At 42.1% G+C, this 16,487-nt stretch overlaps 1 protein-coding gene across 5 annotated transcripts in view; it reads left to right on the plus strand.

Annotated features, from left to right (window-relative positions):
• zfhx3b (zinc finger homeobox 3b) overlaps nucleotides 1-15,266 on the plus strand; it is a 153,948-nt gene extending 138,682 nt beyond the window's left edge. For all 5 annotated transcript variants that reach the window (XM_049593671.1, XM_049593653.1, XM_049593685.1 and 2 more), the window contains 3 exons: nucleotides 1,822-1,945; nucleotides 2,469-8,045; nucleotides 8,454-15,266. In XM_049593671.1, coding sequence (XP_049449628.1) covers nucleotides 1,822-1,945; nucleotides 2,469-8,045; nucleotides 8,454-10,204 — 7,452 coding nt within the window. In that variant the 3' untranslated portion in view covers nucleotides 10,205-15,266. The remainder of the gene's footprint in view (nucleotides 1-1,821; nucleotides 1,946-2,468; nucleotides 8,046-8,453) is intronic.
• The last annotated feature ends 1,221 nt before the right edge of the window (nucleotides 15,267-16,487 follow it).

Raw genomic sequence — 16,487 nt, forward strand, 5'->3', positions numbered from 1 at the left:
AGGTGACACAGAGAGGGCCTCATCTTCCAACCTCACGCAGTTTCAGCTGACGATTATTGTTAAATAGGGAACTGTTAATCAGTGATTTTGATGAATTATCAGGTTTTAAGGTGAGAGAAGGTTATCAGAGAGAGAAACAGGAGGAAATTTAGGGGACAGCCGCAAGAATAAACAGAGGTTGCTGTCATTCACACATGAATGACTCCAACCTTTTGAGAGGAGGAAGAACCTGGGTTCCTCTTTGTACTTTTTTCAATCAATACCTATTCGTCCTTGTCATATTTGAATTAGAAAAGTACAAAGAAAAAAAGTTTTGCTAAATAAAAAATGCAGATCTTCTTATTAGTGATGACGTTGTTTTTTTTTTTCTTTTGATTTTACCGTTTTATTAAAGAGCACACAGTGTTGTTTAGTAATTCTTCTTCAATTGATTTTGTTTTGTTTTTTAATTGGCACTTTATAATTGTACTACTGAGAATTCCGGAGCTAAAGCTGAATTGTAAGAAGGCTGGATGTTGTTTATCTCCCTTTTCTACTTATTACAGTAGTTATTTTTGAAGAGTTTTTTTCATTAGTCCTATTTTATTAGTCCCCCCTCATAAAGCTTGTAGCTGGCTGAGATACTGTATGACATGAGGTCTGTCATCCTAATTGGCAGCAGCAGCACTTAGAGGTTCAGTGTGTAGGATTTAGGGGCATATATTGGCAGAAATTGCATTTATTATAATAAAATAAGAATGTTTTCTTTAGTGTATAATCATTTGAAAATAAGAATCATCGTGTTTTTGTTACCTTAGAATGAGCTGTTTATATCTACCAAGGTAGCGGGTCCTTGTCTGCGAAGATCTCTGTGTTGCAAAGCCATGTTTCTACAGTAGCCCAGAATGGACAAACCAAATGCTGGCTCTAGACAGGACTATTTGCGTTTTTTCATCGGCCAACATAGCTAGCAGCCCTTCCATGATGAGCCAAACAGCATTATAAAAAAACAAACAAACACTGAAACTACTTTATTCTGCATTTTTACCAGTTTAAATCACTGGGTCCATTTGTTTTGGAGAAGATGCAAACTCTGCAGATGATTTAGCTCCCAGTAAAAACCTCCTGAATGTCTGGATCTTCAGTTATCAGAGAAAAAAGTTGAGCACACATTAGCAGGTGCTGGGCTAGCAGCCTGGAACAGTATTTGAAAACCACTGATTTTTAGGGTGAATCTGATTTATTCAGTGTTTATACTGGTTTGAATTAAAAGGGCCGTTTGTTTTGGAGAGGAAGAGACCACTGTGGATAATTCAGCCTCTAGTAAGAACCTCATGAACAATGAACACTGAAAGAATCCTAACTGGAAGGTCCCGCTTGGCACATGGGAGAGGTTTCACCTGAACGCAGTCTGCAATATGCACTGCTAGATGCCACTAAATCCTACACACTGTTCCTTTAAATAGCCACATGCTAAAGCAAAGGGCTGTGAAACTTTACATTATGTGAAAAATGGTATGTTCATAAATGTGGTCATAACTGTGTGTATGTATGTGTACATAATGTATGAGTGATTCATATGTAAATAGTAACATACAAACGTGTGATAATCTCTGCACTGACTCCCTTGATTGTTGTGTTTAGTGTCAAAATCACTCAGTGCTATGTAAAAATGTTACAGTATACATTATTGATCTGTCTAACCCCTTCCTGGTAACTGCTTTGTGTATCCTTGTGTTTGTGTCTGTAGTTTCCTTTAATCATTTAAACTAAACTATTAAATTACATTATCACTCAACAAGATTATTCACACTAGAATTCCTTTGTGCTTTGCTTTTCCAGGTAACAGCATCTGAAGTACTGCCAGCAAGCATGTTCATACCTGTACCAAGTCCAGACAGAGAGTCCCAGAGCACCCCTCATGCCACAACCAACTCGAACTCGGAAGAGACAAAGAAGCAAGCTGGTTAGTATCTGACTCTGTCGGAAATTTAGAATAGGTAAATTTTTTCAGCGTACAAATTCCTATGAAGTGTGTCTTTAAGGCCTGAATCATTTACAGAAGTTTTACCTACAGTATGTGTTCTGTAACGAGCATATTGTCACAGTGAACTCAGTTGTATCACTATGATTGTGTATGCACACACTGGTACAGTATTAGGTCAGTAGTTGTTTTTACTAAGAAATGAAGAATCTTTATTCAGGTATTTGAAAGAAATGTGCGATGGCAATGGTTTAATTGTATTTTTGACACAGTGTATTGAAAGACAATACACTCTTTCATACTTAAGCCTTCATTCACAACGAGACAGTATGATTGATGGTTGGTATTTGTAATTAGTCATTGCCCTTTATTTCTTTCCGCCTTCACAAGAGGGCTAACACAATGAGTACTTTAATGTCCTTTATTGGCATTACTGGGGGGAAAAAAACTTTGCAAATGTAGGGACTAATGAATTGCTTTCTTCTTTTGGTGTATTTATTCACAGATGCATCAGATGCTGATCCAGAGAAAGGGGTGTCACTCCCTACAGAAATAGCAGAATCTCGCAAGTCACCTCTGGAAGATCAACAGTCAGAGAGGGATGATGCCACAGGATTCCTGTGTTGGAAGAAAGGCTGTAATCAAGTGTTCAAGTCCTCCAACTCCCTTCAGATGCATTTCAATGAAGTTCACAACAAAAGGCCCCAGTTGCCTGTTTCAGATCGCCATGTATACAAGTACCGCTGTAACCAATGCAGCCTGGCCTTCAAAACCGTGGAGAAACTACAGCTCCATTCGCAGTACCATGTGATCAGGGCAGCCACTATGTGTTGCCTCTGCCAGCGAAGCTTCAGAACACTACAGGCCTTGAAGAAACATTTAGAAACCAGCCACCTTGAGCTGAGTGAAGCTGATATCCAGCAGCTTTATGGGGGCTTATTGATGAATGGTGACATTATGGTGATGGGTGACCCATCCCTTGGTGAGGAGCATGGAAGTCTGGGAGAAGATGACAAAGAGGGAGATGAAAGTGACCCAGAGGAAAAACAAAGCCCAACAGGCAGTGATTCTGGCTCACTGCAGGAGGATTCTGGATCTGAACCTAAACGTGCTTTGCCATTCAGAAAGGGCCCCAACTTTACCATGGAGAAGTTCTTGGATCCATCTCGTCCTTTCAAGTGCACTGTATGCAAAGAGTCTTTTACTCAGAAGAACATTCTTCTGGTTCACTATAACTCTGTGTCCCATCTGCACAAGGTGAAAAGGGCTCTTCAGGAGTCCACCACTGGCCAACCTGAGCCTACCAGCAGCCCTGACAACAAGCCATTCAAGTGCAGTACTTGTAATGTGGCATACAGCCAGAGTTCTACGCTGGAGATCCACATGCGCTCTGTTCTACATCAGACCAAAGCTAGGGCAGCCAAACTTGAAGCAGCAGGAGGGATCCCTAGCTCTGCAAGTGCTGCTGGTTTAAGTGGTGGGGGTTCCAGCATCAACACTTCAACATCTAGTCCAAGCCCAGCCAGCAACTCCACGACTAGCTCTACAAACCACAGTTCTTCTGGGTCCCAAACAGCTCAGAATATTCTTGGAGGAAACCATATGAACCAGACTCATAGCATTGAAAGCCTGGGGAATTCTTCAGTGAGTTGCCATCCCTCACCATCTGAGAACCACGAGGTAAAAAAATCAAAGTTTTCTGACATGCTTTCTGCTAGGGGGCAGCAACAACAACAACAACAACAACAGCAGCAGCAGCAGCAGCTTCAGCAACAACAGCAATTGGTTCAGGCTCAAGCCCAAGCTCAAGCCCAGCTTCAGCAAGAGATCCAGCAGCAGGCTGCTCTTTTACAATCACAGCTCTTCAACCCAGCACTTCTGCAGCACTTCCCCATGACAACTGATGCACTTCTCCCCCTGCAACAGCAGCAGTTACTGTTCCCTTTCTACATCCCTGGAGCAGAATTTCAGCTGAACCCAGAGATCAACATCAGTAATTCAGCACTTGGCCTAGCAGGATCCTCCACCTCCTCACTGCTGGAAGATCTAAAAAACTCAGCCCAGCAGGCCCAGCAGAGTTGCTTGCAGCAGCAGTTGATGCACCACCACCTTCAGCAGCAACATCAACAACAACAACAACAGCAGCAGCAGCAGCAGCAGCAACAACAGCAGCAGCAACAACAGCAGGCTCAGGGGCAGATGGCAATGCTGCAGCAGAATGCATCTCTTCTTCAGCAGGCTGAAAAAAAGCAGAGACCTCCCTCCTCTCAGAATGAGAAAGACAGAGAACTACAAAGAGAGAAGGGCACAAGTGAAAAAAATGAGGAATACCCCAACAAAGATTCTACAGACAGCAAGCCAAGAGAAAAGAAGGACATTCAGCATATTTCAATAAACATAAACCATGATACTGGCTTGCCTCCACCAAGGATTGCTTCAGATGCTCGAGGAAATGCAACTAAAGCCCTGCTGGAAAATTTTGGGTTTGAGTTAGTAATTCAGTACAATGAAAATAAACAGAAAGCTCAGAAAAAGACAGCTGGACCTACAGGATCAAGTGGTCCAGGTGGGATAACAAGAGTGGTGGACCCCATTGAGGGATTAGAGAAACTGGAATGTGAAGCCTGTGGCAAGCTGTTTTCAAACATACTGATTCTAAAGAGTCACCAGGAGCATATCCACCAGGCTTTCTTTCCATTTCGATCCCTCGAGAGATTTGCCAAGGAATACAGAGAACAATATGATAAACTCTATCCACTGAGACCCCCTACACCAGAGGCTGCTCCTCCTCCTCCACAGCCTCCTCCCCCACCTCCACCTCCACCCCCTCCACCCCAAAGAGCTCCCACACCAAATATTCCTGTCTCTGCTGCGTCACTCACACCTCCAACAGTACCTACCCCACAGCCGCAAGTTCAAATGGCACAGATTCCCATGCCAATGGATTTGCCCCTTTTCTCGCCACTCATGATGCAGCCCATGTCTCTCCAGTCCTTGCCCTCTCAGTTGACTCCTCAGCTGCCATCTGTTGAACCAAGCCTGGCCTCAGACCTGGCCCAGCTCTATCAACAACAGCTCACACCAGCCATGCTACAGCAGCAGCAGAACAAGAGGCCACGGACACGCATCACAGATGACCAGCTTAGGGTCCTGCGACAGTACTTTGATATCAACAATTCACCAAATGAGGAGCAGATTAAAGAGATGGCAGACAAGTCAGGATTGCCCCAAAAAGTCATAAAGCACTGGTTCAGAAACACGCTGTTTAAAGAGCGACAGCGCAACAAAGACTCACCATACAATTTCAATAATCCACCAACGACAACTTTAGAAGACACAAAAATTGACTCTAAACCTCCTTCCCCTGAACCTATGAAACAAGAATTATATGGAAGTAAGAGATCATCCAGGACAAGATTTACTGACTACCAGCTAAGAGTGCTACAAGACTTCTTTGATGCTAATGCTTATCCTAAAGATGATGAATTTGAACAACTCTCCAACCTTCTGAGCCTCCCCACTCGTGTTATTGTTGTGTGGTTCCAAAATGCACGCCAGAAGGCAAGGAAGAATTATGAAAACCAAGGTGAGGGTGCAAAAGATGGTGAAAGGCGAGAACTGTCAAATGATCGCTATATCCGCACCTCAAATCTGAACTACCAGTGCAAGAAATGCAGTCTGGTTTTCCAGCGTATATTTGATCTAATAAAACACCAAAAGAAGCTGTGTTACAAAGATGAAGATGAGGAGGGACAGTATGACAGCCAAAATGAGGATTCGCTGGATTATTCCAATGATTGTTACACTCCCTCTGGGTCTTCCTGTCACACCCCAATGCCCTCCTCTTCAAGTCTCTGCCCACTTCCACCCTCCACTTCGGCATTCTCGCACCTCTCATCCACTGAAAAGGAGGAGGCATCACCAGCGTCCACCTCAAACCTCTACGATGATGAGAAGCCCAAGCAGTTACCAGGAATTTCTGCAGATCCACGAGAAAACCAAACCTCTATTAAGCAGGAGGTTGTGCATCAACCCCAGTCTGAGGCACAACACCATAGACCCCAGAGGGAAGAGAAGATTCAAACTATTTCTAAGCCCATCAAACATTCATCTCCTTCCTTCTCTCAGCAGCAACAGCAGTGTGGTCCCTCTGCCTCCCAGACAAGCCAGGCCTCATCGCAAAGCTCTCACATGAGCCTCAATGCACACCTGTCCTCTGCCACACAACAACTGGCACAACAGATGATCCCGTATCAGTGTGAGCAGTGCAAGATTGGCTTCCCCTCCTTTGAGCACTGGCAGGAACACCAGCAATTACACTTCCTTTCTGTGCAAAATCAATTCATCCACCCTCAATTCCTAGACCGTCCAATTGATATGTCTTTCATGCTATTTGATCCAAGCAATCCTCTCCTGGCAAGTCAGCTACTCTCTGGGGCAATGCCACAGATTCCCAGCAGCTCTGCCACCTCTCCGTCCACCCCCACCTCCACCATGAACTCCCTGAAGAGGAAGTTAGAGGAGAAAGCTGGCACCAGCCCTGGAGAGAATGACAGCACAAACAGCGGAGAAGAGCCACAGAGAGACAAGCGGCTCAGAACCACCATCACACCTGAGCAGCTAGAGATCCTTTATCAGAAGTATTTATTAGATTCAAATCCTACACGAAAAATGCTCGACCACATTGCTCACGAGGTGGGATTAAAAAAGAGAGTAGTGCAAGTCTGGTTCCAAAATACCAGAGCCAGAGAGAGAAAAGGCCAGTTTCGAGCAGTAGGGCCAGCTCAAGCTCATCGTAGGTGCCCTTTTTGTCGAGCTCTATTCAAAGCAAAAACTGCCCTCGAGGCACACATTCGCTCTCGTCACTGGCATGAAGCCAAACGTGCTGGATATAATTTGGCTCTCGCTGGTATGTTACCTGAACAGGAGGGTATGCAAATAAAAATAGATGGTTTAGAGTCAGCAAGTTACTCCCAAATGGCCCCAGCAAATAGTGATGGACAAAGCTCCTCTATGTCACCAGTAAACAAAGGCATGGATTTGTCCCCCAGGGCTCTACTGAGCCCTTCATCCATTAAAGTTGAGGGGATGGAAGATTTTGAGAGCGCAACCATGTCCTCTGTGAACCTCAGCTTTGATCACAGCAAACTGGATAATGATGACTGCTCTTCTGTGAATACAGCCATCACTGACACAACCACAGGTGATGAGGCCAATGCTGATAATGACAGTGCTGATGCCAAGCACAGCCAAATCAGCGGTGATTACTTGTCAAAGTCTGGGGGCACAGTTGCCCTCCTTGAAGGTGATGACCAGATGTCCTCAGGGCTAGTAAGCCCTGCAACAAGCTATTATGCTAAGGACTATGACAATGAACATATGATTGATCACAGTGAGACGTCCAGCCTGGCTGACCCATGCTCACCAAGTCCTGGAGCCTCAGGTACCAGGAGCATTGACAGCGGAGATCGCCCTGGCCAAAAGCGCTTCCGTACCCAAATGACTAACCTCCAGCTCAAAGTGTTGAAATCCTGTTTTAACGACTACAGGACTCCCACTATGCTGGAATGTGAGGTACTTGGCAATGACATTGGACTTCCAAAGAGAGTGGTTCAGGTGTGGTTTCAAAATGCCCGTGCCAAGGAGAAAAAGGCTAAGCTTAACATGGCCAAGCACTTCGGAATAAATCAGACATCCTATGAGGGGCCGAAGACTGAATGCACTTTGTGTGGTGTCAAGTACAGTGCTCGCCTCTCTGTCCGTGATCACATTTTCTCCCAGCAACACATTTCTAAGGTGAAGGATACCATTGGCAGCCAGATCGATAAGGAAAAAGAATACTTTGACCCCGCCACTGTCCGCCAACTTATGGCCCAGCAAGAGATGGACCGCATTAAGAAGGCCAATGAAGTTTTAGGACTGGCGCAGCAGCAGGCCATGCAGCAGCAGGGGATGTTTGATAACCCTGCCATGCAGGCTCTGAATCTCCAGTCAGCTTATCCAAATCTGCAAGGCATCCCACCTGTCCTTTTGCCAGGGGTTGGCAGCCCCTCTCTTTCCAGCTTTAACTCATCTAATTCAGGTATGTCATCATTTGGATTCACTCACGCATTAACAGATAAATTATGAGGTGCAGAGTTTTAGACCTATTACTATAAAACACATTACACTAGAACACAACATTTTTACTCTCTCTAAAGCTTATCAATCAGTCCGTCTCGTGTACTCATTTACACTGGCACATGTACTGAATGCGTCACATCAAATGTCAGAAATTAACCTTAACTTAACCTAAACCAAAACAGAGTGAACAATGGCTCAGTCTGACTTTGCGAAGATTGCATGAGCTTATTATAATTCATTATTTTTATTTACTTCTCTGTGTGTATTTATATAATGACACAATTTATCGTATTGTCTACTTATATCATTGAATATTTTATATGCCTATTAATTCTTGAATGTTTGTCTGTATTTGAAAAATTTCCAGCTTTAACTCCTCCAAAACCTTCAAACCTCCTGAACATGCCTGGTGCCAGTGTTCCCTCACCTAGCCTCCCCACATCTGGATTACCCAACAAGCCTCCCTCCTCATCGTCTCTTGCCGCATCCAGCCCAGCCCAGACCAACACGTCTGCTTCCCATTCGAGCCCCACCTCTACATCCACCTCCACTTCCTCCACCACCCAGTCCGGCTCCCGGCCTGAACCCCCCAAAGAACGTGATGCTGAGAGGGTAAGAGAGAAGGAGAAGTCCAAGGAAAAGACGGAGAAGCCCTCAACCCCATCATCAACTGGAAGCACCCCTGCCCCTTCCACTTCTGCTGCCAGTGCCAAGAAGGAGAAACCAGACACAGCTGTACCTGCCACCTCCATGCCCACACCTGGTATGGAGTATGTGGTAGACCCTGCCCAGCTTCAGGCTCTGCAAGCTGCTTTGGCATCAGACCCCACAGCTCTCCTCACAAACCAGTTTTTGCCCTACTTCATGCCTGGCTTTTCCCCGTATTACACCCCACAGATCCCCGGGGCTCTCCAAGGGGGCTACCTGCAACCCATGTATGGTATGGAAAGTCTCTTCCCTTACAACCCAGCATTGTCACAAGCACTGATGGGCCTGTCTCCAGGGTCCCTGCTGCAGCATTACCAGCAATATCAGCAGAGCTTGCAGGAGGCACTACAGCAGCAGCAGCGGCAGCTTCAGCAGATCCAGCAACCCAAGGCGAGCCAAACTCCAGTTCCCCCTCAAACCTTGGGGGATCGCAAAGAATCTGCCAAAGATCCAGTGAAAACAGAGGAGCAAAAGGGCAAACCCCATAGTGACCCCCCCACTTCCTCCCCCTCTTCTTCTTCCTCCTCCTCCTCCTCTCATAATAAAGTACCCTCTGAGCAGAAAGAGATGGATGGCAAAGCTGTGGACCCCCATCTAGACCAGTACATCGTCCCCAAGGTGCAGTGTAAACTGGCATGCCGCAAGTGTCAAGCAGTTTTCACCAAGGAAGAAGCGGCGATTACCCACCTTAAATCTAACTGTTTTTTCGGTCAGTCTGTGGCAAACCTGCAAGAGATGTTGCTGCGTGTCCCTGGTGGCGTAGGTGCAGGGGCTGGAAGTCTCTATGACTGCCTGGCTTGTGACACTACGTTGGATGGGGAGAAAGCACTCAGTCAACACCTGGAATCGGCATTGCACAAACACAGAACAATCAAGCGATCAGCCAGAAATGCCAAAGAGCACGCTACTAGTTTATTACCTCACTCTTCAGCCTGCTTCCCCAATCCTAACACCGCATCTACCTCGCAGTCTGCCACTCATCCCATCAGCAGCCCCCCTCCCCCGCCAACAACATCAGCCACCATGCCATCCTCTGCTGTCTCCTCTTCCCTGTGCTCCTCCTCGACTACCCCACTCAACACCACAGCTGCCGGCAAACCATGGCCCCAGGCCCCTTTCTCCAGAGCTTTAGCTGGGAAGCCCAATGCCAGTCCCTCCTCTTCTTCCTCCTCTTTTCCTCCAATGTCCTCACCTTCAACGGTTACCTCAAGTTCATTGAGCACCTCAGGAGTTCAGACCTCGATACCAACAGACGTCTTTACCGACGAGTCTGACTCTGACAGCAGTCAGAAGTCAGCAGACAGGCTTGGCAGGACGGCGGAGGAGCCGCAGCAGCCTGGCTTTGTCAAAGACAGTAGTAGTTGTAGTAGTAATCTTGCTAGTGTAGGAACAGACTCCATCAGATTGTAAAAGAGCTTTCAGTGATGGACAATATTTAAAAAACACTAAAAAAAAAAGACAAAAAAAATCACAAATGGAAAAAACATAAAAAGCAGCAATGTTAAAAATACATTAAAAGTATACAAACCAATTTCAGAAAAAGATGTGTAAAGACTAACTGCAATTCCAAAGCTTGTAACCAAAAATTTAAATGTTAGTGGATTGTTTTCCCATATCAACATGCTGGTTTTCGTTTTGTTTTTTGTTTTTTTGTTTTTTTTTTGTTTTGTTTTCTGTTTTTGTTTTGTTTTGTTTTTGTTTTATTCAACTGAAATACATGCATACTAATATATGAGAATAGAAAAGATCGCTGCAGTTATGTTTTGGGTAATGGTAGAGGAATGCTGTACTGTATGGCAATGGACTGCCTCAAAGTTGACAAATGGCCCAAGAACCCTTTTGAAGAAATACGAGTCAACAAGCTGTCCCTTTGTTTTGTAATAATTTCTACTTAATAGCACAGTCACAAAAAGCCAGTATGTACTGTATGGGAGAATAGTCTATCAGTTTTCTTGCTATTTAAGCATTCAGATACCAATGGCTTGCAAAAGTAAAAGAATAATGTAATGTCTATTTTATTCTCAGGTCAACAGCTCACAGATGTTTTTTTTTCTGTTACAGAAATCCATGTTTTACACCTTTTGTTTCCAACAGAAGATAAGCATTTTTTCTTTCATAACTTGATTTAATAACAGAAAGTTTTAAGTAGAATGAAATTTTAATAAGGCATTGTTTCTGGGCATTCAAAAAGGGTAAATGATTTGCTGATTTTAACATTGGAAATCCTTTTAAAGGGGGGAAATCGCAATCCCATTATACCCAGACAAGGAGAGCATTGCAGACATAACGGGCGATAAAAAGAGTTTTGATTAAAAAAAAAAAACAACCTTCTGTATTTATGATAGATATGAACATTTTTGGTGTTAAGTAGATTGTTGCATTGGAAATGAATTTAAACAGTATGGTAGGTTGAAAAAAAACTTTGTGTACATTTAGCTTTTGTATTGTCCAACTTTAAGACGCTTCATTTGATGTTGTCTTGGTCATTCCGATAGACTAGATTATGGACAGGTAATTTATCTCAACTTTGTTTCTGTCTTATTCTCAAACTTCTTGGGAAACGTTCACCCAAATGCCCCTCCTGACAAGGCAGGATCCTCTTTTAGAATTATTTAAATTTTATGGTTTGGTTGGTACTGCGCTAACCAAAACAAATAGATCCTGGGTGAAATATTGAAAGTTTTATTATTTTTATTTAATTTTTGTGTTACCTTTGTGCACTTATCACTGTCTGACACCTATTTCTCACTCTACTTGTTCCTCTCTTCGCACTTATTTTTCTCTGCTCTCCTGTGTTTGTAGATATGTACACTACAAAGCAGGTCTTTTGTTCTTCATGTAGTGTGGCTACAGTCTTTATTTTCATTTTGACATTTTTGTTGTCATAAATGAAAATGAAAAAAGAATACTAATAATAATTCTCACGCTTTAAGACAAAAAGAAAATCCAAAGACTAAACACTTTTCACCATTGGTGCATAAATATGAGAAAAGAGGCTTCTTTATACTTGAGAATTTGTTGCTGTTTTTAGAGGAAAGAAAACAAAGTTTTAAAAGATAAAGGAGTACGCATCAGAGTTGCCGTTTTTGCTTCTTTGCAAGCAAACAGGTGGCTTTTTTACGTAAATACCAAAAACCAAAAAGGGCCCTTGTCCTTGCATTGTGGAGTAGCACCGTTACAGAGCCATTGCAGTTTGTAAGATAGAGGTTATTAATCTTTGTTTGACTTTTTTGTCACATTCAAATGTCCATTTTTTTTAAGAAAATGTATAAGGTCTGGTCTTCAAGGACATACGTTTTGCTGCTAATGTAGAATTTTGAAAGAAAAAAAAAGTACCTAGATGCATGCTCATTTTGCTTTTGGCTAAGCTTTAACTAAAACAAACAATAAACCAATTTCTTGCCTCTGCAACACCTTTTTTTTTCTTGTTGCAAAAACGGAACTTTGAAGACTGTGAATATATGTTCCAAAGGACATTTTGCCGATTTTCTTTTTGAACAGACCAATGTTTAAAGCCAATGATCTATAACGTTTGTAAAGAACAGTGCATTCCAAATATCACAATGGATTTTTCTTAAGCAAGGACTGATCCTATTTCATTTAATTGCTTTTAATTGTCACAATCTATTTTTTTCTTCTTCTCATTTTTAAAGTGACTGTAAACTGTTGTGTAAATTTTTGCATCATTGGTTGCTGAACAACGTGACCTCCATATGTCATTTTGTGCTGGCATGGAACATTGCTGAGAATCCCTCCATCCAGTCAAGGTTGTTGCTCACTTGTTAAGCAAGTAATAGTGGTTACCAAAAAATGTATATAATACATCTGGTACTGATGCGTCTCATAGGTTTAGTGACATTTATGCCAGTCAACATACAACTAGTCTCAGAGGGAAATGGTGGCTGTTCTGCCGAGGTGTCGTTGCCCCCCTTCCTGGGAAATCCACCAGTGACTTGTCCCACGTGTCTGCAGGGTGCCACTTCCACACATAGATTACAGGTTTTTAAGGGACATCTTCATTCCAAAGCATTATTTCTGGAAAAAGTAGGAGGTTTTTTGAAGATGTCCCTTGATTTCAAATAGCAAGGATGCTTTCATGTCCAAAGAAGTCACCCACTTCATTTTGTTGCAATGGAAATGGATGTGCATAGGTACCCCCCACCCTCTCACTGATGATCCAATGAACTAAAACATTTATTTTTAAAAACCAAGACATATTTAAATTTGTGGAACTACTTTTTGGCCACTATTGTATAGTCAATATATTCGCCCTAATGAATACAAGGCACAATCTCAGAAGTGTGTTTAAAGTGCTTCGTCTTGCAGAGCAATGTGATTTGGTGTTAATACCACAGCATGCTGTCGAAAGTCAGGAGATTTGGTCTGCAAGCTTGCTACTTCTCTAAAGTCCAGTTCCCTGAAATACTGTTCACATGTACTTATTTTTTAAAACTTTCTTAAGTTGTACAGTTTTCCCAAATATGTTTGCTTTATTTTAATTTTCAGACAATGTCAGACATGTATTGTTATTTTCTTATAAGTATTTGTATTTTATTTTAGTTTCTGTATATTACTTTTTATCATAAATTAACACTAGCTTTAATTTGAATTGCTGAAATTAAGAAACTAAAACAAAAAATATGACCTGGCCACTTTATGGTGTGATAATGTTCTTTATATTCATTGTCTCGATGATACTGTTTGCTCTCTTATTTCCAAAGTGTAATCTTTTTTGGCTCTTTTGTGGAAGACAAAGTTGAAGTCTCTACATCAGATTCAGCCAGCATGGACTGTGTGTGAGTTTGTATGCTTGTGTGTGTGTGTGTGTGTGTGTGTGTGTGTGTGTGTGTGTGTGTGCGTGTGTGTGCGCGCGTGTTTCATAAGAGCCAGCATCAATTCAAGTTTTTTCTCGTTTGCCTTTTATTTTTTTGTATATGTTACACACCAAAACAAACTGAACCACAAAGCTGGATTATGAATAAGTGAAATTTAGAAAATCCAATTTTAACGATAACGATCAGAAATGATACCGAAGCACTGAGCAGTTTTTACTTTGATTGAATTTATGAATGTGGCCAAAGCTTTATGCAGTTGAAAAAAAAAAAAAGTTACAAGTTGTGCCCGAGATAAGTGTATATTTTATTGTGGCACAAAACGCTATTGTGGATAATTGCATCCACCGACTTACATTGGGATACTTGATTTTAATGGACATTTACAAAGAGAGAGATAAAGACAAGGTTTTGCTGTAGAGGTCATCTTTTGCCCACTGTGAAAACGAACGTGTACCTGTATACAGATATAGATATATTTAAAACAAGACATCAACTTTTTTTTTCATTTTTGTTTTCTTTTATTTTTTTCTTACGAGATGAAGAAGGAATGAAAAGAGAAAAAAAGGACTCTGGGAAGCTTTGGAAATCTCGTTAGGAGGACATGAGAGGCTGTGGGCACACCAAAACTGGGCATGGGAGCCAAAGGCAGGCTCAAAACAGCTTTAAAACCACCTCCTTATTTGATTACTGACAACTCTGTAATGGGAATGGACTCTGGAACCAATGGACATGTGTGACACAGAGAGGAAAGTCCTTAGATGAAACTGAACTTAAGTGGCTCCAGCTGCCTCTTTCTCCTTTCTGTCTGTCTCTTTCTTTCTCCAGCTCTGCCTCTGCTTCTGCTCTTTGATGGACATTTTCCAAATTTCAGGACAGGATGGACAGACATGCTTGCTTCATTTCTCCCAGTTCATGTTGCTACCCGTTTCATTTCCTTGTGCTTGTCTCTGGTTGACAAGTTAAGCTCTCCAGTCAAATGGCGGCTCACCCCTCTCTCTGTTGATTACATAATCTAAAAAGAGAAATTAATAACAGAGAGAGGGGACGGGTTCTCGAAGCTGTCATTCTTAAAGAGGCAGTTACACTAAAAAAGCGTATTAACCAAAATTAACAACCAAACTAACAACCAAACAACCATTTGCTCCAACTTCAAAGATGAACTGTTACTTGGAGCTCTCTGTTCCTTTTGTGACTTCTGGTGCCACAATGTTTTTTTTATGCTTTTAGTTTTTTCTTTTTGTTTCCTTGAATTACTCCTCCTTTGAGCCTCATAAGCATGGCTCTGTGGCTCCAGGCAGCCCATCCGAGGGTAGAAAAAAACAGCCTTGCAATGTACAAAAAAGAGCAAGTTAAACCAAAAATGTTGTTCTTGATGTCTTTTCTATACTGTAGTCTTGTTAGCTTTTTTGTTACTGTAATTATATGATGAAGATTTCCAAACTGTACCAAATTACATGGAAACTAACATACATACAACCACATGGAACTTCAGACTTTTAAAGAAACTTTTGTCACAAAACCTTGTTGTCCTAGTTAAGTTGATTGTAGATGGTAATTGAATATACTCCTTTGAAAATATTTCATCAAGTATGTTTCTTGCTCATTGTGATACATTAAAAAAGTATGAGCATAAATGGCACTGGTGTGGACTCATCTTTGAGCGCTCGACCGACTGACGGACTGACTTTCAAATAATCTTGAAAAGACCCAAAAACTATGTTTTACATATTTACCTGTCAGTCAATTTGCAGTAATTAATTACTTTTTTATGTGTAATCTTAACAGTAAACAAATTAAACTTTCAGATGTTCACATAATTCCATAGTAGTATATTTTTGCTTTAAGAATGAAAAGAAATTTGAACCCCATCTTTCCAACAGAATCACTGATTGTGCATTTACAAGGAAAACATCAGCAAACAGATTAAACATAGTTTGGATATTACATTACATACATTACAACTTACCCATGATTCAGAGTGTGAGCTGGGACTCTCTGCACATGGTTCTCAACATGGAGGTGGCTAAGCTAGCGGCTAGCAGCTAACAGCGGCAACAGTGCTGACAGAGCTAACTTTGCTAACATGCATGTAACTTAAGGGTGGGCATTATGCTTCTGTGACGATGTCGTTCTGCAGCCATGGGTACGCCAAATTCATCATATATCGCCGCTTTGTTAGTAATTTTGCCATCAGATACCATCGCGCAAAGTCAGCTTTTGTGGCAGTAGGATACACGTCAGCCAGCAGTTATTTCTGATGCTGCCACACACAACCGAACTTGTCAAATACCGCAGCTTTGTCAGTGAATGTTAGCGTCAGAGACCAATGCACCAAGACACTGTTCGCAGCTGTAAGATGCACGCCTGCTGACGGCTGTTGTTGATGTAATCATCAACCACTGTAGTTTAAAGAGTGAGAAAGTTCGTATAGGGTGGGCTGGGGTCAAACACTGGATTTTCACCCGCAAGATCGCATTTCATATCCCGTGTGAAACCAAAAGTGAAACGAGTTATTTTAATAATAACGTAATGTGCTAGTATGTGTAGAATACTACACTAGTGATGTATGTCACATGACGTAATATTAACGTTATGTTAGTAAGAACTGTACTTATTTTAAGTCAAACCATGCTTTTCTAAACCTAACCATGTGCTTTTGTTGCCCAATTTAATGAAGTATTCTACCCACGTAATAACTACATGTACATTTCCTGTGAAAACCAGAAGTGTATTTTTAAAGGACAATGCATGTATCAAGCGTCAACCGAGACACCGTACCTGAATGTCCAAAATCAACACACAAGGGTAACTAGCATGTCGTATTTTGACGTTTAGGTCCACTAAAAAGACAAGTTGGG

The sequence above is a fragment of the Epinephelus fuscoguttatus genome, linkage group LG2 (assembly GCF_011397635.1).
Source record: "Epinephelus fuscoguttatus linkage group LG2, E.fuscoguttatus.final_Chr_v1".
NCBI lineage: Eukaryota > Metazoa > Chordata > Actinopteri > Perciformes > Serranidae > Epinephelus > Epinephelus fuscoguttatus.